Below are 23,836 nucleotides of genomic sequence, written 5' to 3'. Positions count from 1 at the left end.
GGAGGGGGAGAGATGTAGAAAGGGAAGGAGAGAGGGGAGATGGAGAGATTTTGAAAAAGAGAGGGAGAGAAAAGAGAGAGATGGAGAGAGAGGGGAGAGATCAATGACAGTTAGCGATGATGCTATTAAATCAATACATTAGGCATGGAGTGTGATTAGCCTGTTAGAACACAAACAAGGCATCTGTTGTGTGTGTGTGCGTGCATGCGTGTGGTGCCGTCATTGTTCAGACATCTGACCGGCATCAGAACGACAGGCTGTGTCACGGGGGGGTCAGAGGTCATGTTTGGATTAGTCAGGGGTCGAGGGAGGTGTTATCTAACCCAGTTATGTGACAATTAACTAGAGTGGAGGTGTGCGCTTGAGTGAGTGTGAGTGTGTGTGTGTGTGCGCATCTCCGTGGTTACCTTTCGTCCTTATTCTGACGGATACACCCTTCGATGATCTCCTTCACTTCTGGTATGGCTACTTTGTCAAAGCTGGCGGGCTTCACCCCCTGTGAACACACACACACACACAGAAGAGGTTAACGCAGAACCAACTAGAGCGTGATAACACACATAGCAGCGGAGGGGGACCTGAGAGAGGCAGCAGCTTAGCTCTGCTGTAGGTCCAGCCTCTCTCACGACACAAAGGACAAGGCTGGCGCCTGATTCGGGACATTACAAAAGTGCGAGTTTTAGTATCAAGTAAAAATACATTCCTAGAGCTGTAGTACAGTAGACTTTTTCACCGTAGCGGTTATTAATATCCTGTTAGGTGGTTAACACACATCTATCTCCATTCTGCTGCCTTCATGTAGGTACAACAGCTAATTACACTTGACAGGTCATGAAGGGGTAAACCATGTTTCAAATAAGAGCATCATGATTCTAGAACTCCCAAAACATTCTAGAACTAGAGTTCTAAACTCAAAGCAGACCGACCAGGAATACCATCAGAGTGATGAGAGAGAGAGGCGTTTGCCTCCCCCCCCCCCCCCCCCCCCTCGCCTGCTATTCTAATTTTGTCTGGTATCGTACCTCCACAAACACACCACACCTCAGATGACACAGACTTACATAAACAACCTGCCACAGAGAGGGAGAGAGACAGACAGACAGACAGACAGACAGACAGACAGAGAGAGAGACAGAGAGAGACAGAGACAGAGAGAGAGAGAGGGAGAGAGAGAGAGGGAGAGAGAGAGGGAGAGAGAGAGAGAGCGAGAGGGAGAGAGAGAGAGAGAGAGAGAGAGAGAGAGAGAGAGAGAGAGAGAGAGAGAGAGAGAGAGAGAGAGAGAGAGAGAGAGAGAGAGAGAAAGAAAGAAGAGAAGAAAGACGGAGAGATAAAAGTTTCATAGTGAACACAAAAGAGAGTAAGACAGAGATAAGCAGAGAGATAAACCAGGAATTTGAAACTCAGAAAGACAAGATGGATGGAGAGAAGGATGGAGAGAGACTTACCGTGGCTTCAGAGAGAAAAGAACCTTCGTTGACCTAACCTGGCACACAGAGTGTCTGATACTCTGTCCTGGAACACTGGTCTCTCTACCGAACCTATACTTTCTCCACCTCCCTCCTCCATCGAGCCCTACGACCTTGCGTAACATGGATCACCCCCCCCACCCCCCACATTCCAGGCCCAAACAGAGTTAGGGACGACGGAAGAACTAATGGAATTAAGTTGAAGAGAAGACGTAGTCCAATAACAAGGCTATTAAAACAGCCTCATTATAGACGACACTGCTACAGGGGACCAAGTCTCTCTATCTCTATTTTAAATCCATGGTGTCCCACCTCCTCCGACCCACCGATATAAAGACAATTAAAGGTAATCATTACGCTTTTCACTAAAAGCTGGGAGTGGAGGAGGAGGAGGAGAGGAGGGAGAAAGAGTAGGATAAGCAGGCAGTGCAGTGCGGTGGGGAACCGAGAAGAAAGACGAACGACAGTAAACGATAAAAAGAGAGCAATTATGACTTTATGACTCCGTGGAGTGGTAAGTGTTGCCTTTTCATGCCCGGAGCTGGGTGTGTGGGAGAGGGAAGGTGGAGGCAAGCAAGTGCTAATTGCTGGTAAGGGTCCGGACGAGGGATTAGACTGAGAACAAAGAGAGGCTGAAATATCCCGGACATTATCACTGGATGCCTGGGAGCCAGTGGAGCAAGCAGTCGTTGCTCTCTCTGGAGACGGGGGGCAACAATTAGCAGCAGCTGACTGAGAAAGAGGAGGAGGAGGGAGAATAGGGATCAACAGAGAAGGAGAGAGGAGGAGAACAGGGGAGTAAAGAGGAGGAGTAGCTGACTGAGAAAGAGGAGGAGGAGGGAGAATAGGGATAAACAGAGAAGGAGAGAGGAGGAGAACAGGGGAGTAAAGAGGAGGAGTAGCTGACTGAGAAAGAGGAGGAGGAGGGAGAATAGGGATAAACAGAGAAGGAGAGAGGAGGAGAACAGGGGAGTAAAGAGGAGGAGTAGCTGACTGAGAAAGAGGAGGAGGAGGGAGAATAGGGATCAACAGAGAAGGAGAGAGGAGGAGAACAGGGGAGTAAAGAGGAGGATTAGCTGACTGAGAAAGAGGAGGAGGAGGGAGAATAGGGATCAACAGAGAAGGAGAGAGGAGGAGAACAGGGGAGTAAAGAGGAGGAGTAGCTGACTGAGAAAGAGGAGGAGGAGGGAGAATAGGGATAAACAGAGAAGGAGAGAGGAGGAGAACAGGGGAGTAAAGAGGAGGAGTAGCTGACTGAGAAAGAGGAGGAGGAGGGAGAATAGGGATAAACAGAGAAGGAGAGAGGAGGAGAACAGGGGAGTAAAGAGGAGGAGTAGCTGACTGAGAAAGAGGAGGAGGAGGGAGAATAGGGATCAACAGAAGGAGAGAGGAGGAGAACAGGGGAGTAAAGAGGAGGAGTGGAGTTGGAGGGAGCAGAGGAACCACCCTGAATACTAGGAGTGGGAATCTTTTGGTACCTCACGATTCAATTAGATTTTTATTCATATTCAAATTACACAATAAAAATTTGTGAATCGATGTGAATCGCTAGAAGACTTAATTGCAATTCAAATTCCAATTGATTTTTCCCCCCACCGCTACTGAATACACTTCCACAACCCTCCACACTGTCTGCCTCGGAGTTATGGCTGGATGAATGAAAGGATGAACTGATGGACGATTGGTTGGATGGTAGCTGCTGATCTCGAAGAAGCTGGCGATGCAGGATATGACACAGCAAATCAGATGACTCCCTGACTGCGTACCGAACAAAACATGACATCACAGACCGGAGATCAGTCTGGGCACACACAGCCGTGGAGGAGCAGATAAGCTGGGCTAGCAGCACCCACCGAACACACCACTGCCTCATCTCCCATCTCTCCTTCTTAATCTCTTTCTCTCCTTGCTGCATGATGTTATGCATATAACAGTGTAGCCATGCATGTGGTATGTGAGTGGTTTACGTGTGAACAATGGAAATCATGGGGTTTGGAAAAAGAGAGGAATGTGTAATAATTTCCAGCATGTTGTAGCAATTAGCCTCGAAACACCTGCCTTCATGTGTGGGATATGTGCATGTGCGTGTGTGAGAGTCTTCAGAACCTGGGAGCTGCTCTACTTTTACCCCAGCGCGCCACTGCACAGCAGCACTGATCTGAATCGCCCCCTATTGGTGATTACCACCTCAAGCCCCAGAATACCCCTCCATTCTTGCTGTTACTGCTGATACTGTACGCTTGTGTGTCTGTATGTGTGTGTGTCTGTCATATGACTGCATCCTAGTCTCCAGCTCATGACTGCCCTATTCATCCATAGATGAGTAAACAACCATCTTTTTCCAAGAAAGAAGTATTGCAAAAGAGGAAGAGAGATGGTATGACACAGAGAGAGAGAGAGAGAGAGAGAGAGAGAGAGAGAGAGAGAGAGAGAGAGAGAGAAGAGAGAGAGAGAGAGAGAGAAGAGAGAGAGAGAAGAGAGAGACAGAGACAGAGAGGGGGGGGGAAGTGAGAAAGACAGAAAAGAGAGACCAGCGCAGAGAGGGTACACACATCCTTCACTCAAGTAGAAGCACAGATAGTCATGTTTAAAAAGGTAAAAGTTGCGTGCTGACACTTTTTCACTCAAGTTAAAGTAAAGAAGTATGGGCTCTGACATATACTTAAGTAAAAAGTAGTCAAGTTTTTTTTTTGTAGGCATTCAAAAAAAAAATCTAAACTCTTTTTCAAAATAATTTTGCCAACTTCTCAAAAAAAAAAAAGGAATATTTAAGGAAATATTTTTTTAACCTTTCAACAGAGAGAGACAGAGATAGACGGAAAGAGAGAGACAGAAACAGGACAGCAGGACTCACGCTGGTGACCCTGCGGTAGATCTGGGCGGCGTTCTGACATTCAGAGTAGGGGTACTCTGACGTGGCCATCTCCAACATGCACATCCCAAACGCATACACGTCCACCGACTCATCATACTTCTCCTCGTACATCTCTGGAGCCATGAACTCTGGAGTACCTGTCAGACAGGACGACGGGATGGCAGAACAAAGACAGAAGGAGAGAAAGCAGATGATGATTAGTTTCACATCAAAGCAATAAAAGTATCTAAGTCAGTTGATCTCACAGGTGGGGGAAAAACTAAGTTTGAACCAAGATGGTTGCCAGTTTCCCCCAGGGTGTATTGTAGCACACCTGGCAGGATGAAACTGGAGACCCTGGCAGGCCGGCCTGCGCCAGAGGCTTTACCACACATGCTATTCAGACTCTGAATCACAGACTCCATAAAAAAGGTTCTACGTTCATTTCAAACATTTTTCACTTTTCCTCCTCGGTGTCTGACCGCACCCTTCCACTCAAACCCACACATTCCATTCCAGAAGTCAGTGGTGGTTACACATGAATTCTAATTTCTGCCAGCTGGGAAGAAGGTGTGTGTGTGTGTGTACCCGTGTCAGTTTGCATGCATGTCTGAGTTCAGGGGTCATGACACACACCTATGACACTCTTGGCGAAGGAGGCCCTCTTGAGCGTGGCCAATCCCAGGTCTCCAATCTTGACGGAGCCGGTGGGGCCGGTGATGAAGATGTTGTCGCACTTGAGGTCGCGGTGGATGATGGGCGGGGCCCTGGTGTGCAGGAAGTGGAGACCCTTCAGGATCTGACGACACCAGCTCCTCAGAACCTTGATCTTCATCACCTTGAACCTCTTCAGGTACCTGAGGGGACACACACACACAGTGACACACACCGGGACACACACACACACACACACACACACACACAGTGACACACACCGGGACACACACACACACACACACACAGTGACACACACACACACACACACACACACACACCAGGACACACACAGACACACACATTAGCTTCTGTGAACTAATATAAAACATTGCAAGATTAATATTAAGATTCCCTTTGTTGTCCCACAAAGTGGAAAATGTGGCTTGGCCTTTCACCCATGCTACACCCATAAATACAAATAAACATTCTGAATAAAAGAGTAAAAAGAGATCATAAACAAGTGAATCATGCAGTGAACTGTAGTAAACTGTGTATTGTGCCCAGACCAGTTCTGCATGGTGAACACCATCAGATAAAAGCCCTGTTTTTCCCCATACAGTTGCTATTTAGGAAGGTGTGTTCCATGTCACTGAGCGTCATGTTGACAGATTGAGACAGGAAGCATAGCCACGGCGGCAGCCATTAACCCTCTGGCCACCTGTCAATCATCCAAACAGCTGGACTCTCATCCATCAGCCTTATCTGGGCCAACTTCAAACCTCTGGGTCTAACAAGTGAGGAAAACGATTGCGTCAACAACCCAGTGTGACAGTGGAGAAAGGCGTCGTGTCAAAACCTTGAAAAGAGTGACAGACAATCTATCTAAGCAGCTTTGCAGCAGGCCGCAGAGGGTGAGAACAGTCAGTAGACAGGGTGGGGTGTGTTTGCACACACGGACTAGACGTGGAACGGTATGAAGGACGGGGGTGTTGGAGGAGCTAAACAGGATCATGGTGGAGGAGGCAAGGCCCCTGTGAAGATAGTTGACAGGTGTGTGTTACTGTGAACATGAATGTGTGTGTGTGTGACTGTGAATGTGTGTGTGTGTGACTGTGAATGTGTGTGTGTGTGTGTGACTGTGAATGTGTGCGTGTGTGTGACTGTGTGTGTGTGAGTACAAGGTACAGTAAGTGTGTAAGAGTGCCTCCATGGCGACAGTCAAACCCAGTCTGAGGGGCACCTGAAAGCTGACCTCCCCCCCTTCTCTTTTTCTCTCCTTCACAACAAATCCATCTCCATTCTTGAGAGCTTCAACAGTGGATAGTACACCCGTTTTACTTGTTTTCTCAGCCCTTAATGATCCATTTTTTCAGACAGCTGGGAGGAAGGAGAGTACATTCTAGAAGCAGAGTGCTGGATCTGGGTCTCGTGTGTGTGTGTGTGTGTGTTTGCGTCGCTGAGTAAGCGGGTCAGAGGTCAAACATTTCCAGAACTCTGAAACCAGTCTGTACTGTCGATGGGAGTGTGTTTCCCCTCATGTGTGGATATAAACCGTGTGGTCGTCACCACCAGAGGGGCACCATGCCAGCCGGCCACCCCCTGACAGCCCCCCTGGAGACAGAGCGCCTGGTGGCAGAGTGTGACAGCCGTCTCTGCCACGACCCGCACACTGCCAGCCTAACCACTCTGTGTTCCACCCAGCAGGGCTGTAATCACAAGGGAGGAGAGGAGAGAGACACAGAGGGGGAGAGGGAGAAAGAGAGAATAAGAGAGTGCGCAAGAGAGAGAGAGAGAGAGAGAGAGTGAGAAGGGGAGAGGGAGAGAGAGAAAGAGGGAGTAAGAGAGAGTGAGAGAAAAATAAAGAGTCTCTTACAGCAAATGTGGACAAATGAGCCTAAGGCATCCACTGGAGGGAGCTGCTGGCCCAGAATGCATTTGGGTGCATTTGTATGGTTCTGCCCCTGTGGACATAGTTCGAGGGAGCGACAACACAGCTGAAAAGCATGCCTGACACACTCCCTCTGTTTATCTATGAATCTCTCTCTCCCTCTCACTCCCTCTCTATCTACCCTCCCTCTCCCTCTCCCTCTCCCTCTCCCTCTCCCTCTCCCTCTCCCTCTCCCTCTCCCTCTCCCCTCCCTCTCTCTCTCTCTCTCTCTCTCTCTCTCTCTATCTCTATCTCTATCTCTCTCTATCCACCCCTCCGCCAGGAATGTGGAGAATCTGCAGAAGCAGCAGCTGGCACATGGGCAACGTTCCCATAATGCACCAGGCCTCCGTGGCAGGGGGAGTGGAGCTGGCCATACATTAACACACACACACACATCACCACCCACAGTGATGTGTGTGTGTGTTGTACTGACTAATCAGGACTGAGACTGGCAGAATGAGGGACTGGTTGATAGAGATGCACAGGGGGTCTTGCAGGGGAGCAGAGACTGGTTCATAATAGCAGCTCCACTTAGAGCAACGGCTCAGAACCCCCCAAAAAACAGCAGACAACTCAAGTGCAAAATTATATGACTCGTTATAAAAGCAGGTATTCAAAGCTTTCTTAGGAGGAAAAGGACATTGGGAAGAAAATGTAATTTAATAGTAATTGCTGCTGTTGAAACAATTTTCACATCTCCATTGGTGGTGTTCTAGTGTGGAGGAGGTGAGTCATGGAGGGAGAGCCCAGACAGAGAGACCAGACAGAGAGAGAGAGACAGACAGAGAGAGGAGACCAGTGGGAGAGAGACAAAGAGACAGACAGAGAGACCAATGGGGGGGAGAGAGAGACCCATGGGAGAGAGAGAGGGAGACCAGTGGGAGAGAGAGAGGGAGACCAGTGGGGGAGAGACAGACAGACAGACCAGTGGGAGAGAGAGGGAGGGAGACCAGTGGGGGAGAGAGAGGGAGGGAGACCAGAGGAGAGAAACAGAGTCCGGAGGGAGACAGGAACATCCGTCTGCAATAATTCTGTTTGAAGTGTGTACTGCATAGTCCAAAAATATCCAAAACAGCCTTTGTACGAGTTCCCAGATGTGTGTGTGCGTGTGTGTCACAAGCCTGTAGGTGTATGTGTGTGTGTTGTCACAAGCCTGTATCTGTGTGTGTGTGTGTCACTCACGTTTTCAGTGTTCCTGAGGTCATGAGCTCGGTGACCAGTACGATGCACTTGGAGGCGCTCTTGCCCTTGGAGGGGGACTCCCAGGAGTCGTAGAAGCGCACGATGTTGGGGTGCTGCAGCCCCTTCAGCATCCCCGCCTCCTCCTTGAAGCGCTGACGCTCTGTCTTGGACAGCTTACGATCCTACCAGAGACACAGGGACAAGGGGTCAGTACACACACACGAGGAGTCAAGTGGCTGAGCTGTTAGGGAATTGGGCTAGTAATCTAAAGGTTGCTGGTTTGCTGGTTCGATTCCCGGCTGTGCCAAAATGACGTTGTGTCCTTGGGCAAGGCACTTCACCCTACTTGCCTCGGGGGAATGTCCCTGTACTTACTGTAAGTCGCTCTGGATAAGAGCGTCTGCTAAATGACTAAATGTACACACACGTCCACTTTGCCTATCACTGGTCTCTCTTTTCTAACTCTCTCTCTCTGTGTAACTGTCTCTCTTCCTCTCACACTTACACACATACACACACACACTTAATTACAGGGTGGTGAGACTCAACCTGGCTTGGATGAGCTACAGAACAGAGACCGCAGGTAAACAAGAGAAGACAGAGAAAACATAAGCAGCTGTTTGTGGCCTCCTGTACCACCGCCTCGGTGCCCTGGTCTGCATCTGTGTGTGTCTTAATGAGAATACCTGAGCTGGCGTGGGCAGCTTAGCACAGGCTGCTCTGCTGTGGTCACTGTGCTTGAGGGACCATCTATAAACACTGTGTTTAACAGGCTGGTGTGGGAGACTGGGGGGCGGGGTTACAGACTGCAGAGCCTCCCTGTCAGCCTATAAAGAAGCCTGGCTGGGCTTGGATGGGCCCTGGCTGGCCTGTACTGTCTGGTGCTAGTCCTGGCTGGCCTGTACTGTCTGGTGCTAGTCCTGGATGGCCTGTACTGTCTGGTGCTAGTCCTGGATGGGCCCTGGCTGGCCTGTACTGTCTGGTGCTAGTCCTGGCTGGCCTGTACTGTCTGGTGCTAGTCCTGGGTCCTGACCTGTACTGTCTGGTGCTAGTCCTGGCTGGACCCTGGCTGGCACCAGAGGGTTTCCATCATGGGCTCAGCTAGGCTGCACTCGTGACAACAAACTTATTCACACCCACCCACCCACCCACACACCCACCCACCCACACACACACCCTTTTAACAGCATGATATGGCCAGGTCATTAATCAGTCATTGTCCAGCGTGAAGAGGCATGTACACATAGGTTCAGGAGTCACCAGGGGAGCTCAAATTCTGACAACTTTACAACTGTACACTGATCTCCTAAATACAGTTATACTAGGTCACTAAAGAGTGCATTCAATCCTTAATTAAAAACGACCCTGTTGCGATGACTATATAACAACTGTGTAATTATACGCATGTGCATTGTGGACACCTGCCTCTCTATTCAACCAGACAAATTAGACACTGTCGTCTAAAATGTTGAAATGTTTTGCCAGGGACACGGAAAACAGCATGACTTGGCCTCCTTTTTACTGCTTCGAGATACAAACAAGGTTCCTGGGGAGGAGTGTGTGTGTGAGTGTGAGTGTGTGTGTGTGTGTGTGTGTGACTCTCCCGTGTGCACTTCTGATCATCCCATCTCCACCCGCTCCGTGGCTAACCACAAGCGACGCATATAGCGCTTTCCTGCTGCAAACACAACCCAGGTGTTTGTGCTCGACAAACAACAGACATGTGACCCGCATGCTGACGAGATTACAGCCAGGCCAATCATGCACGGCCAAATGCGGCCAAATTAGCCCCTGAATCCAGGAAATCACAAACACACCCTGTGTGGTTAGATCACAAGACAGCTGACTCCTCCTGGAGAGAAGCTGATTGGCTGCAGGGCTAGTCGGACCAGTTAGGCCCAGCCTGGACCACATCTCTGTGGCACACCTCTTGTCGGAGGTAGAGAGATAACCGACCACGGGGAGGGGAGGATGGAGATCTAGGGGGAGGATGGGGACACTGAGGAGAGGGATAGCGGGGGAGAGCAGGGAGGGGAGGGCAGAAAGAGGAATGGGGGGTCCCAGTCTAGCCTTGAGGGCTCTGATGAACTGTTTTCCCATCATGAAATATTCATAGGAGGAGAGAGGTCGGGATCAGAGCACTTATTTCAGGGATTTGTGGCTGTGGATTACTGGCAGCCTCACACTCTCTCTACCCAGATTCCTCTCTCTCTCCCTCTCTCCCTCCCTCTCTCCCTCTCTCCCTCCCTCTCTCCCTCTCTCCCCCTCTATGTTCTCCCTCTCTATTCTCCCTCTCCAACAGGCTATGGCTGCGCAATCGGAGCGCTTTCAGAGGGCAGAGGGTTAACAGACAAACACACTCAACTTAATCGATTCAGATTACAACAGGATAAGGGCACATAAAGGACTGCCCTGTCCATTAGCAGGGGTGGGGGGGTGGGGGGGGGGGCAGGGGAGAGAGAGATGTGGTGATGTTACTGCAGAGCTGCCTCCAGTGGGCCTCAGGTCTGTGTGTCTCTGCCAGCCCTGCACATCTGTTCTGCACCGCGGCCAGCGTCAGCGTCGGCGACCTAGGCCAGGCTGGAGAGGAGCCAGGGGCTTCGAGGAAAGCCATCCATCATGTCTCTGAGCGTGACAATACTGGACACGGTTCCAAAATAACAGTCTGCATGCTCGTATGGAAGGATGAGGGTGTGTGTGTGTGCGCGTGTTTGTAGCTCTGAGTGAGAGATGATCACACCAGCTGGCTTGAACATGATCATATGCTTCAGCTACAATACATAGATCCAGAATTATATTATACTGTACTGCAGCCCATCTGCTATGAATATGATTGTCGAGTGCACACCCATGCTCACACACACACACACACACACACACAGCTCCCTCCAGCGATGAGAAGCCCTATGGTTGATCACACTCCGGGACAACAGAGCTGTCCTCCATGAAAGGAAAGGATACTGGAGGACAATTAACCAATACAAACAGGACGTCAGATAAAAATCCTCTTCCTGTGACAACAGTTATCATTTAAACTACTGTCTCTGCCTTCTACTAGCCTGTTGCTAGACAACAAATACATAACGTGCCTATTTAGTCCACCATTGATTAAAGGTTTTGTAGGCAAGTTGTGCGACGCGAGCTATTTTAGCTTCAATTCCAAACGATTCAAACCATAATATCCCACCCCCTCCCTTCAAAGCCACTCCCAAAAAACTATAGTAACGCACATTGAGTGCAGGGGCAGAGTGCACGCTGGTAGGTAGACAGACAGACAGATAGCCCGTCCAATCATGAGTCAGGGTACGGCTTAATGATTGGTTGTGTTTATTACAGTCTTGCGATGCCCACAGATTACCACTCGGATTAATTTCATTTAAACGTCAACACTTTATATGTATTGGTTGCTATCAAGATGTGAAGTTGATTTAGGCAAATATGACAAAAAGTGCTTCTCATCAACATTGCCTACCCTGCCTTTAAGTCACACTATAAAACTGTTGCCAAAAACAGCTAGTGACATTGAGTTTTATTACACGCATCATCATAACACCGCTGTGACACATGACGTACGCCAGCCTATGAGAAGATGATCATGACTGTTGCAAAACCTGCTGAACTTTGACCCTGTTGGCTCTGATCCTGTCAGGTCACGCACGGATGCTGCGGATGATGCTGTTTCTTTTATCATCTAATCTGCTTCTGCTGCAGTGCAGCCTTGATATAACAGGCTGCCCACTTCCTGTGACGGATGGGTAGAAGGTCACATGACTTGACTGGAAACCCTGGTAGAATGTCACGTGACTTGACTGGAAACCATGCTCTCTCGTTTCCCAGCAGCACTCAAGCCCAAAGCCTGACCAATCAGTTTCTTGAACACTAAACCCACCCTGTGGGCACAAACATATTGCATTTGTACTGCACGTCATGTTAGTATGTATGTGTGTGTGTGTGTGCATGTGTGTGAGTTTGGTTCTTGGAAAAGTGTAAGGAACTTCCACAAAGATCCAACTAGGTCCTCTGACCAGGACACAAGCCTCCTGAAAACATCACAAGACCTCAGTTTGTCAACTCCAAAATATTCTCCTCCGCTACACTGCTTGTAAACTCTTCATATCTTTCCATTTCTGGCTTTCTTTTTTTGTGTGAGTTACCGGCAGAGACGTAGATCTGATCTAGCAGAAGTGACAATGCTGTCTGATCGAGGTTATTTCTGGTAGCTAACAGAGGACAGAGAGTGTGTGTGATTGGATGACAGAGAGTTGAGAAAAAGATCAAGTACAAACGGAAGACAGAAAAAGAGAAGTGAGAGAGGGAGAGAGGCAGGGAGAGAGAGAGAGGGAGAGGCAGGGAGAGAGAGATAGAGGGAGAGATAGAGGGAAAGAGAGAGAGAGTGAGAGCAAGAGAGAGAGGCAGGGAGAGAGAGAGAGGGAGAGGCAGGGAGAGAGGGAGAGAGAAAGGGAGAGAGGCAGGAAGAGAGAGATAGAGGGAAAGAGAGAGAAGGAGTGAGAGCAAGAGAGAGAGGCAGGGAGAGAGAGGGAGAGAGGGAGAGAGATAAAGGGAGAGATGCAGGGAGAGAGAGGTAGAGGGAGAGAGAGAGAGAGGGAGTGAGAGCAAGAGAGAGAGAATGAGATAAACAGAAAGAGGATGTGAGAGGCAGAGTGGGAGATGTTGCCTTCAGAGAGGATGAAAGAGGTTGTGGCGTTGGTGCCGTCCTTATTGAGAGGAGGAAGGAAACCAATCTAACCTGGAGGGGTCTGGCTGTTAGGTGCCTGGGTGTACGTCTGAGTTTGGGCCTGGGGGTAGTTCAGGCTCTGGGGTAGCACTGGGTCTGGGTCTTGGGGTAGCTCTGGGTCTGGGGTAGCTCTGGGTCTGAGCCTGGGCCTGGATGAATGTGGTGTTCTGTCCAGAAGGGGTGTCCAGCAGAGAGAGGGCCTGAGGAGGGCCAGCCCCAGCAGGCACCCAGGGACCCGCTGCAGAGGACCGGCTGGATGAAAGACCCAGTGTGTGTGCGGTGTGTGTGTGGAGTCCTCTGTTCCTGCAGCGTTTGCAGTGGAACAGGTCTCAGATCAGGCCTCTGTACCCGATATTCTACGTGGGGAAGGAGGATGAGAGAGACGGGGGAGGAAATGAAAGAGGAGAGGGTTCTGCTTGGGCCGAGAAGAACATCTGCTATAAATAAGACAGAGCAACTTTCTTCCTCTAAAAAAGATGCTAAGATGCAAAACGGCACACAGTAACTTCACTGTAACATTCGCGGGGGGGGAGTGCTCTTAAGTTCTATAAACAGACATTTCTATGCTGGGTTCCTATTAGAGAAGGAAACTTTTGGGTTTCAAAGTTTAGCTTTTTTTATGTTTCTGAGGTTTTGGGTTTCCAGGCAATCAGCACTTAACAGATGGCCCCCTAACCAAGGCCATGTGCAGCTGCTTGCAGCCTGGACTCCAGTTCACCTCCCTGCCTCTAGGGGCAGTAGTGGTGTTACATCAATAAACCAAACATTCGCTTCCAGAAAAATCTCCTTGTTATGTCAAGATTCTCATGGAGGTGAGGAGGTTGAGGCCTGATAGTGAGGCGGAGATTAAAGCCAGAGTAAACTGTGTCTGATGTTCAGCTTATGTTGGGCTGCCGAGGGGCCTGTGTTGGGTTTGGGAAGGAAGGCGGGGGGGGGGGGGGTGGATTTCAGAGGTGGAGGGCAGTAATCTAGCCACCTGGCATCAGGGACAGCTGCTGCAGTCCTGACAGAGAACCAGCCCATCAGTCACCAAGCAGGATCCCTAGGCTGGCAGAGCAGGCCATGTCAACAGAACCTCAACACAAACGCTCTATCCGAAATGTTCCCCGTCATTCTAGAACGGAATGAACTTCTAGAACTACGTTACTCACCGACCTGGATCTCCACGGAGCCGCGGCGAGTATGATCCAGGGGGTCGGATAATCAGCCCCAAATTAGAGACCTGTGCTACCCAGAGACAGCCTGATCTGAGACAACATTCTCCTGTGGGTGGGTGAGTGAGAGGGTGAGTGAGTGGGTGGGTGAGTGAGAGGGTGAGTGAGTGGGTGAGTGAGTGAGTGGGTGGGTGAGTGAGAGGGTGAGTGAGTGAGTGAGAGGGTGAGTGAGTGAGAGGGTGAGTGAGAGGGTGGGTGAGTGAGTGAGTGAGTGAGTGGGTGAGTGAGAGGGTGAGTGAGTGAGTGAGAGGGTGAGTGAGTGGGTGAGTGAGAGGGTGAGAGGGTGAGTGAGTGGGTGAGTGGGTGAGTGAGTGAGTGAGTGAGAGGGTGAGTGAGTGAGTGAGCGTTGGCCACAGCTGACGCATGCTGAGGCCTGATGATGAAAGTGATGAATGTGCTCGCTAGCATGATGCAACTGAAGCACGTCCCAGGTGGTGACAGTACAGGAGTGCCAGTCACACAGGCAGGACTGCATGCTGAGACAGGTGGACTGCTCTGGTCCCAGCTGGGTTTTTACCTCACCCTGGTGCCCTATACCCGGAAGGCCAACGCACACACACACACACACACTTACCAAAGTGCACACACGCAGACCTCTAGCCCCCAGTAACCTACCATCCCAGTGTTGACATTATCTTAGTGCCTCCATCCTCAAAATCCATTTGCATCAATTAGAGCTCAGAGGCATAAATTTCTCCCTCTCTCCCTCTCTCTCTCTTTCTCTCTCTCTCTCCCACTTATTTGTCTTACCCCTCCATCTCCCCCTTCTTACAGCTCCTCATCCTTCTGTCTCTGGGCTAAATCAACGGGGCTGTCATCATTGTTCTGACTCGCCTATCGATCTTGGACTGGACCTCAGCTACCTCCTCATCAAACCACCCGACCACGCTCCTCCCTCCTTCCCGCCCCCCCCTCCTCCCCTGCCCCCACCCGCCCCCCTTCCGCCCCGCCGTCTGCACCCTCGTCTTCACATCCAGGCACATGCTGCACAAATCCTCAATGGGCCGCCCCGACTTAACAAAAGCCTGCCGGTGGATTTCTCTGTGCAGCGTTGAGAGGGCCAGCCTTGGCCTTGTGCTGGCAATGCGGGCGCTCCAGAACTAATAAACAATCCTGGCTGGAGAACGAAGGCTGACGGACGCTATAAATAAAAAGTTCAGAAAACAATGAGGCCACAGAGAAAGAGAGAGAGGAAAATTGAGGGCATGGTGATCCACAATAAGACCCATTTAAGAGTCCTGCTTGGAGCGTGATCTCTTTCACTGTGTGGGTGAGTGTGTGTGTGTGTGTCTGTGCGGGTTGCTGGCTGGTATCTGGGTCATATAAACAAGGCGTCCACAGTGCGTCTTCCGGCCTGCCCTGGCCCAGGGTTCTGGGGGTCAGGAGGGTCCAACCTGCCTGTGGTGCTGGAGCCTGGTGCTGGAGCCTAGTGCTGGCTTGCTAACCAGTGTCACCCAGAGACAACAACTATTGTTCTGCAGAGAGCATCACGCCAGGCTGGGATGGAGGACCAGGGCACAGCCCCGCTCTCATGACACATCATCCCATCTTCCAAGAGCCATCTCTGGATCCAACAACCATCTGACTCCCCCCTACTTTTTCTCCTGAAAGTCTGATCCTTGGGGATTTTTTTTTTGTTCAATGCAGTCTAGGATCGGGTTAACACGCAACATGGTAACCACACCAACTGGTTAACAGTTTAAATAATCATCCAGCCTAATACCCGGAAAGCCTAGCAATGAACATTTCCAAGCATTAGGAATAAAGGGGGTCTTCTCTTAATCCTTAATCCGACACCAGCGGATATTATGGCTAATCTGCCTACAGTAAACTCCAGCCATGCCTGCTCCTGCTCCTTCCCAATTTGTAACTAGTGTAGACACAATTTCCAGCCTGTTCTGCAGGAGCTACCCAACCTGACAGGAGACACACACACCTGCAGATGTGGTCCTGGATAACTAATATAACAATAGCGGTCATTGTGTCCCTGAAGTGGTCTTCTGATCTCACAATCCCATCTGAGATCAGAAGGAGCAAGCAGGTGAGGAGACATTTGTGGTTTTCCATGATTGAAAAAAAACAGTGGACCGAGCGAGAATAATTCAGGTTAGACTTGAGGAGGAGGCCTCTTCAACCGAGCCTCAAAGCATTCTATCCGGAACATTCCAGGTCATTCTAGAACGGAACAAACTTCTAGAACTTCAGCTTCCAACACTGGATACCTCTGCCAGATGAATGATGGAGGTCCTTATGTCCAGACCTCATCATATATCTTGATGCATCAACAGTCTCAAAATACGACAGGCGAGGTGAGACAGGGAGAAAGGACCGCACACCTTTTTCCAAACCACAGAGCCAGGCTGGAAATCCCATGCAGAAAGGGGTCAGGGATCGAAAACATGGCGAGTCCAAAATGGCTCCCGCAGTGGCTACTGAAAGCTGTCTTGATTCTATGAGTGCTGCTGAAACTGGATACCTGTTTGCACTTGACGGGCTAGTAAGTGATGGTCCTAAGGCCTTGGGGTTGGAACTGGGGTGCTTTACAACAGGAAGTGTGTGTGTGTGTGTGTGTGTGTGGGGGGGGGGGGGAGGGGGGGGGGGGAGGGGGGGGGGGAACTACTCTTCGAAGATGCAACAATATCAGTCGAGATTAAAAAGCAGGTTTCTTCGTCCCCTGACAACCCCCTCGTTGAAGGCAGTGTTTCCATCCAGTCAGGAGCAGAGGGCGAAGGGTGAGGGGGCGAGCTTTGATGAGCACAGCTGGAGGATCACCACCAGAGAGACTGTCCCTTTCCTGTCCCAGATACCAGCCCAGCAGGCACACACACCAGTCATACTGTCCCAGTCTTGACTTGGTGGCCAACACACACACACAGTACACACAGTACACACAGTACACACACACACATCCCACAAACAAAGCTGAGATCATATTCTTTCAAAACAAATGTTGAGCAATATTCAGTGCATACCCATGTGCGTGTGTGTGTGTGTGTGTGCTTAGCCTGCAGGGCGTCACTCTGATCAGGCCTCATGGGAGCGGAGGAGTCAAACAGAACATCTCTATTATACTGTGGCCTACACCCACCCCCCCACACACACACACACACACACACACACACACACACACACAGAGTTCATCCATGTAACATCTAACAAAACAGGGATTAGCTCATCAAACACAAAGAGCTGTGATTGGAGGCTTGAGTCCCCTTAACATCATCGTTGAAAGAGGAAGAGAAAAAGAGAGACTTAAAATACAAAGAATTCACTTTCAGATTAATACATCTGGAAAGATGACAACTTCCATCCCTTTCTCTTCCTAAATGTCTCTGTCAATCTCTCCCTATAGTTCCCCATCTCCTGTTCTGCTTTGACCTGCATAATCTCATGTGTTACTTAAGATCTGACACGAGAGGGAACGGCACTGATTTAGACGTTAGCAGGATGGAGGCAGGAGAAATGGGGCCCCCCCCCCGCGCAGCCTCATAACCCATGGCTGTGCCGTCAGCCCCTCAGCAGAGTCTGGCTCCACTCCCAAACCGTCACGCCTGGTGCACAGCCTCGGCCACGGCCCCTCAGAGAGGAGGGAAAGGAGCTGAAACTCCCGCTCTGCTACAAGCTGGTCTGGGATAAACTGTTCCATATGGGGCATCCACCACTGCCACATAAGAATTATGTAGATACATTAACCAGCGTTAACCACAGAACCCCCTCAAACACACACACGCACGGGGAATAAGGACGGGGGGGGAACTGAATCTGCATTGACAACAATAACTGAATGAATTGTTCTCTGGCAAACATTTGAAGAGCTTAGTAAACCAGAGGAGAGGCAGAACGCGAGGTAGGTCAGCCATGTTTGACTTTGGCCATAACAAAGAAGGGCTGACTCAATGATGTTACACACTCACACACACACACATGCTGTTTATCACGGTACTGGGTTGACATACCGTAGGCCAAACTGAACACTGGACTGCTTCAGGACTCCACAAACAAACGGGTGGGTACTAGACACACACAGACACACATCATATCTGTCATACATACACACGCACGCACACACACACACGTTGGGAGTGTATGGTATAGGAAACTGAATCCACACACACCATATGGAGCAACAGGGTGATGGTGCTGGAGGTGTGTCTGCCTGCTGAGTGTTCACCCAGCAAGTCACCCACCCTGCCAACCAACCTGCTTATGATATCACCCTGCTTATGATATCACCCTAGAAACACACAGCCTCCTGGTGGGGAGGTAGAGAGAGAGGGAGAGAGGGGTGGAGGTAGAGAGAGAGGGGTGGAGGTAGAGAGAGTCCAAGTATGCGTGTGGGCGTCCAGTTGTCCTGTTTGAGTAAAATGAGATGTGACCTTGGGAGGGAGATCAAGAACAACAGCAGAGAAACAGAAGAAGAAGAAGACAGATGGAAGACGCAGGGGGAGAAGAAGATCACAGAAAGACAGGAAACCCTCTCTCACTCCCAAGTGTTCCTGTTCCAAACAGAACAGAACTAACGACCGAACAATGTGCTCTGCCCCTGTGACATCACCCACTCCGCCGGAAAGCTGCCCTGGAATGTTGGGACAGGAAGCTGTCAGCCCTGAGGGGAAGGAAGAGAGGGGGGGGGGGGGGGGGGGGGGGCGAAAGAAGAAATCCCTCATTAGGAAACCACAGCAGAAGTTCACCTCATGACACTGATGCACACCCTCTGCCCACCTGGCACCCTGTCCACCTCCTCGCCCCTCGCAGCGGACGAACTGTGTGCTCTGTGTGGATCCAGCTCTCTGAAGGGCGATGTGGGCCTTCAGGAGGGGCCCACCACTCTGCACCAGAGCTACCATGCTACACACCTTAACAGCCCTCTAGCTTAGTTTACGGCTGATAAGTAAGGGGTGTAAAATGGGACAATGAGCAGATAGACGTGTCTTCACTGTTGTTAGATTTATCTATCTAAGAAAGAGAAAGGTTCAAAGTGTTATCCAAGTATTCCTTCCACAGCCTTACAGAACAACCGCTGTAGTCTAACCTTAGTGGGAGTTATCAACCAATTGGTGTGTGCTGTATTAATAGAGATGATGATACAGTTAGAGTGTAATAGCAGACATGCGGTTGCTCATCTGTCGGGATGACATACCAGCCCCCCTCTGTTCTTTATGACAGGTGATGCCATTGGATTATCAGCTCTGTAGATCAGGAACAATTAGCTTTACGCCAGCAGGCACAATACAGCCCGTGGCTTTCACAGAAGCTTAGCAGAGGGACAATGGAGGCTGCACAGACTCCTGCCCTCACACCATGGTGTCTGGCTCTACGTGAACAACCCAGAAGGATGACACGCGCAATGGTTCCATCAGAGAGATCCGATGGTTCTTCAGGGAGAGCACCGTTCTCCAGCTCGTCAAGGAAGGAGCTTTTTGGGGAACAGTAATACCCGATGAGAGCATGAGTTCTGTGCGGAGGAGAGAGTACGAAATGATGGAAAAGGATAAGCCGTGTGTTATGACAACGGTTGTCCACATAGCGATCAGCAAATAATACGCTAGTGACAGGCTGTCAATAAATCCGTGTCACATGCCATTGGAAGGTTTTCATCAACAACTGCAGGCACAGAGAACAACTGGGGGTGTGGTAGGATAGAGGAGGGAAGGAGAGAGAGAGACAGAGAGAGAGAGAGGGGGGAGAAAGAAGAGAGAGAGAGAGAGAGAGAGAGAGAGACGGAGGGAGGGAGGGAAAGGGTGAGAGACAGGAGGAGGAGAGCAAGGTTGTTTTCCAGTTCTCAGGACAGATCACATGCTCTGATTCACGTGGCAGTTCTATTTGGGGTGGAGAATCACCCCAGCAAAACAGAATCATATTAATATCTGTCCACAGCCTGGCCTTTTGAACTGTCCACGTACTATAATTTAATCTTTTTCGTAAAGAAAAAACTGGCTCTCAGGTGGAAGGGAAACTGCTACTATTGGAGGGCAGAGACACTCCCAGGAAGACAGACGTATCTGTGAGGCACAACTACGTTATAAACGTCCTCAAGGGGCGAAGAAAATAATACCTCCTTTAAAGATCACAAGGAACGGACAGGTACATCACAAGGAACGGACAGGTTCGGAAAAACTGTCAAAATGATGGATGTGATCTTGGCTCACGACTGAGTCTTCAGTCTTCAGCGTTTTACTGATGGAGGTTCTACAGTGTGGTCAAAGTTAGAATAAAGACGACTTCATAAAACAGGTTTCTCTCTATCTCTCTCTCTCTCCCTACAGCACAGTCTGGAGAGAGAGAGACCGTCGGCATGAAGAGAGATCAGGTGTTATTGGAAAGCTGGCTTGTTGATGCTGTGTTTACATTGGCTTACGCACTGAGAAACTGGACGTGAAAACAATTCAAACAACCATTTAAGCGGGGGTAGGGGCATGTAATATGTACCCTCGCACCGGGCTCTGTGGACTGAGAGATTTGTAACAAGACCTGTGGATCAGTCTTCATGGCACGCTGAGGCCCTGTGCTAAAACCAGATGATCCAAACTGTTGATGGATTCATCTCTGAGCCTGCAAGCTTATAGGCCCATCTCCTACTCAGCTGTGTCAAGTTCTAACCCTCTCCCTCTCCCTCAGTCTCTCTCCCTCCCCCTCCCCCTAGTCTCTCCCTCTCCCTCAGTCTCTCTCCTTCCCCCTCCCCCTCCCCCTCGTCTCCCCCTCCCCCTCGTCTCTCCCTCCCCCTCCCTCTCCCTCTCCCCCTCTCTCCCCCTCCCCCTCCCTCCAAGGTATGAGTCAGCAGAGCTTAACTGAAGAATGTTTCTGATGTGTAAAGACGCATCTCTGATCTGACACTAGGGGCCAGTGGGGGCTTGGATGAGGCTACTGCCAGGGGCCCTATAGGGTGCGCGCACACACACACACACACATATACACACACAGGTGAGGCTCCATACCTGAGCTGTGTTGTCAGAGCCAGATCAGATAAAGCCAATGTTGGCTTCCCCCTTCCTAGTGTGTGTGCTCCATCCTTCACCAGGGGACGTATGGTCTGCATACCACACACACACACACACTAACTCACTCACACACAGGCTGTGATTGATGCCCTGCCAGAGCGGGGCTGATAGGGCTGAACCTGCTCTAGAACATGCCGATGTTCAAACAGCCCCTGGCTTCCTCCAGTACCTTGGCCCGGCTTCAACTGCCGTCGTTTTGTCAACACATGTTGCTACACTGGCGCACTGTTCTAGAACTGCAGGTCAGGTGTTGTAGAACTGCGGGTCAGGTGTTCTAGAACTGTGGGTCAGGTGTTCTAGAACTGCGGGTCAGGTGTTCTAGAACTGCAGGTCAGGTGTTCTAGAACCCAGGAGGGGGACGCAGATGAGATTCTCCTGGCTTCTGGTGGCTTTACTTTGATCTCAGTTGTACCTTGTTTCAGCAGAGCCCTGGATCACGGGGAACATTGACTCTTCCATCCTATTAATACCTTTGTCAATGTAAACGTTGTTCTGAAATACTGCTGGAAACTCAGCCTTAGAAGTGGATTTTGAAACATAAGTTTCTCCTAATAAGGTCAAGTTAAAGCCATCCTGACCCCACCTTATCCAAAACCACAGTGACGTCACGGCCTATCATTAGCTGATTCTGTTGGTCTGTGCATTCCCTGAATACGGGAATGCATAAGACACCACTATCGTGAGTATGAGGTCACTGGGTGAAGGAGTTACAAGCAGTTAATAACTACCGTGGACATCGAGGCATCCCATAATATATGCCTGTCAAACCCTAGAGAGACCTAGAGGCAGATATGCGCCTCAACATAAGGCAATGACTAACAGAATACAGATTCAGACACACATTAATTCCTCTCGCTCTCTCTCTCTCTCTGCAGGGGCAGTCAGATTAATGTCACAGAGTTTGCAGGATCTGAGAAACGCAGGTATAATAGCGGGGCCAAGTAGCAGTACAGAATAATGTACTTATAAATAACATGGCTGACAAGCACACACACGTCACGGGAGAGAAGCATGCCATACAAGGAAAACACGTTCACATAATATATATATACTTAACAGAATGCGACTGTAATTTCACAGTGATTTTAGATGTCTCCACCCCCCACATACTTTGGAGGAGTTGCTCTCGTCAAGCACCTATATGTGAACAGTAAGGAATCGAAGTCTGGTCTGTAAGTCTGGTCCGATGTGAGAGATGTAACCCCTGAAGCCAGTCCTCGTGTGTTTCTGGCCTGGGCTATGGTAGAAACACCACAGAGGAAAAAGGTATTAGTGAACACTGAGCATGGCATTAGTGTCATAGTTCCCAAGATGGAAACAGACAGATTCATCACTGAGTGGGAGGATGAGCAGATGAGAGATTTGATTGGACAAATGTGATTCAGGAAAGAGATCGGATACGTGCCAAAGAGCTGTCGCTCAGCATCTGTTAGGCCGGCTGACTCATACAGACTCTTTGCATTGTTACACGCACACACTCACACACACACACACCCACACACACCCACAGTGGCACCTCCTGGGACTTGGAAAGTGTTGGTAGGTGCTGGATGGTTGAGGTGTGTTGAAGGGGTTAGATGACAATTACCGTGTTCCTGGAAGTCATTGTTGTAAAATGTTAGGTCAAGCATAAAGAGGCTAGTCATCCTTCACACACACACACACACACACACACACACACACACACACACACACACACACACACACTCACACAATACAGGGTGTGTGTGAATCACACTGAACATTCTGCGGTTGACTGTCACAATGTACATTTAAGAATAATACAAGCACAGACAGAGACAGAGAGACAGAGAGAGGGGGAGAAAGAGGGTTTGGAAAAAGAGGATGAAGACAAGGTGAAGGAGGAGAGATTGAGAAGAGAGTCGGTAGTGTGTGTTACCCTGCAGGTCATCGATCACCACATGTACCCACCATGTCCTATCCTGACCCTGGACCTGACCCCTGACCCCCCTCTCCACCAACACCATCAATATGAGGCCTCTCTTTGTTTCAAAAAAAGCGGGGGTTAGAAGGAATAGAAAAGGAGAAGGTAGATGACAGGAGGGAATGAACACGTGAGGAAGAGAGAAAAAAGGAGAGAGCGGGAGAGCTGGTAACAGCTCCCAGTGAGCATGTAGGTAGTGCGTGGCACTTGATGACTTAGTGCTATCCAAACTGTGTGTGTTGATCACACTGGCCCCTCCAGAACCTGCTCAGTGATGTATGCCACGATGATATCACCAGCAGGAAAAACTAGATATTCACCCAGAGAGTGAAAGACCTAGGGGTAGAGAGAGAGAGAGAGAGCGAGCGGGGTGGAGAAAGACAGAGAGAGAGAGAGAGAGAGACGGGTAGAGAGACAGACAGAGACAGACAGAGAGAGACAGAGAGCTAGATGAGTAGAGCGACAGACAGAGACAGACAGACAGACAGACAGACAGACAGACAGACAGAGAGCGAGAGAGAGAGAGCAAGAGAGAGAGAGAGAGAGGTGTTAAAATGAGACACGAGGACATGAGCAATATCAATCCTTCTAAAAAAGGTGGAGGCCATCTGCTGATGATGAGACAAACCTTATTAACAGACCACCTTGGACTGTGTGAGTAGGAGAGTGAACGCATAAGAGTAAGCTATTTCCTGTCACTATTCAATTAAATGCTCTGAGATTATGTTAATCAAAAGCACATCAGTACTGTCGAATTGAGTCATTTAGGCTCATGCTGATTTGTTCCCACACTGCATGTATCCTTTAGGCCTTGAATGAAGCCTGGGGCTAAATTAGACAGTTAGCCCAAGATGA

General features: G+C 49.8%; 1 protein-coding gene across 1 annotated transcript in view; it reads right to left on the bottom strand.

Moving 5' to 3' along the window:
- wnk1b (WNK lysine deficient protein kinase 1b) overlaps window positions 1–18,885 on the bottom strand; it is a 46,894-nt gene extending 28,009 nt beyond the window's left edge. The window contains exons 1-7 of the mRNA XM_047023289.1: window positions 18,761–18,885; window positions 17,995–18,051; window positions 12,837–12,885; window positions 8,090–8,271; window positions 4,957–5,177; window positions 4,321–4,478; window positions 408–496 (exon numbers count right to left, since the gene is read on the bottom strand). Of these exons, the coding sequence (XP_046879245.1) occupies window positions 408–496; window positions 4,321–4,478; window positions 4,957–5,177; window positions 8,090–8,271; window positions 12,837–12,885; window positions 17,995–18,051; window positions 18,761–18,885 (881 nt within the window). The remainder of the gene's footprint in view (window positions 1–407; window positions 497–4,320; window positions 4,479–4,956; window positions 5,178–8,089; window positions 8,272–12,836; window positions 12,886–17,994; window positions 18,052–18,760) is intronic.
- Window positions 18,886–23,836: the final 4,951 nt, after the last annotated feature.

The sequence above is a fragment of the Hypomesus transpacificus genome, chromosome 7 (genome assembly GCF_021917145.1).
Source record: "Hypomesus transpacificus isolate Combined female chromosome 7, fHypTra1, whole genome shotgun sequence".
NCBI classification, from domain to species: Eukaryota; Metazoa; Chordata; class Actinopteri; order Osmeriformes; family Osmeridae; genus Hypomesus; species Hypomesus transpacificus.
Note: the sequence above shows the minus strand (reverse complement) of the source record. Positions and strands in the feature narration are given on the sequence as shown.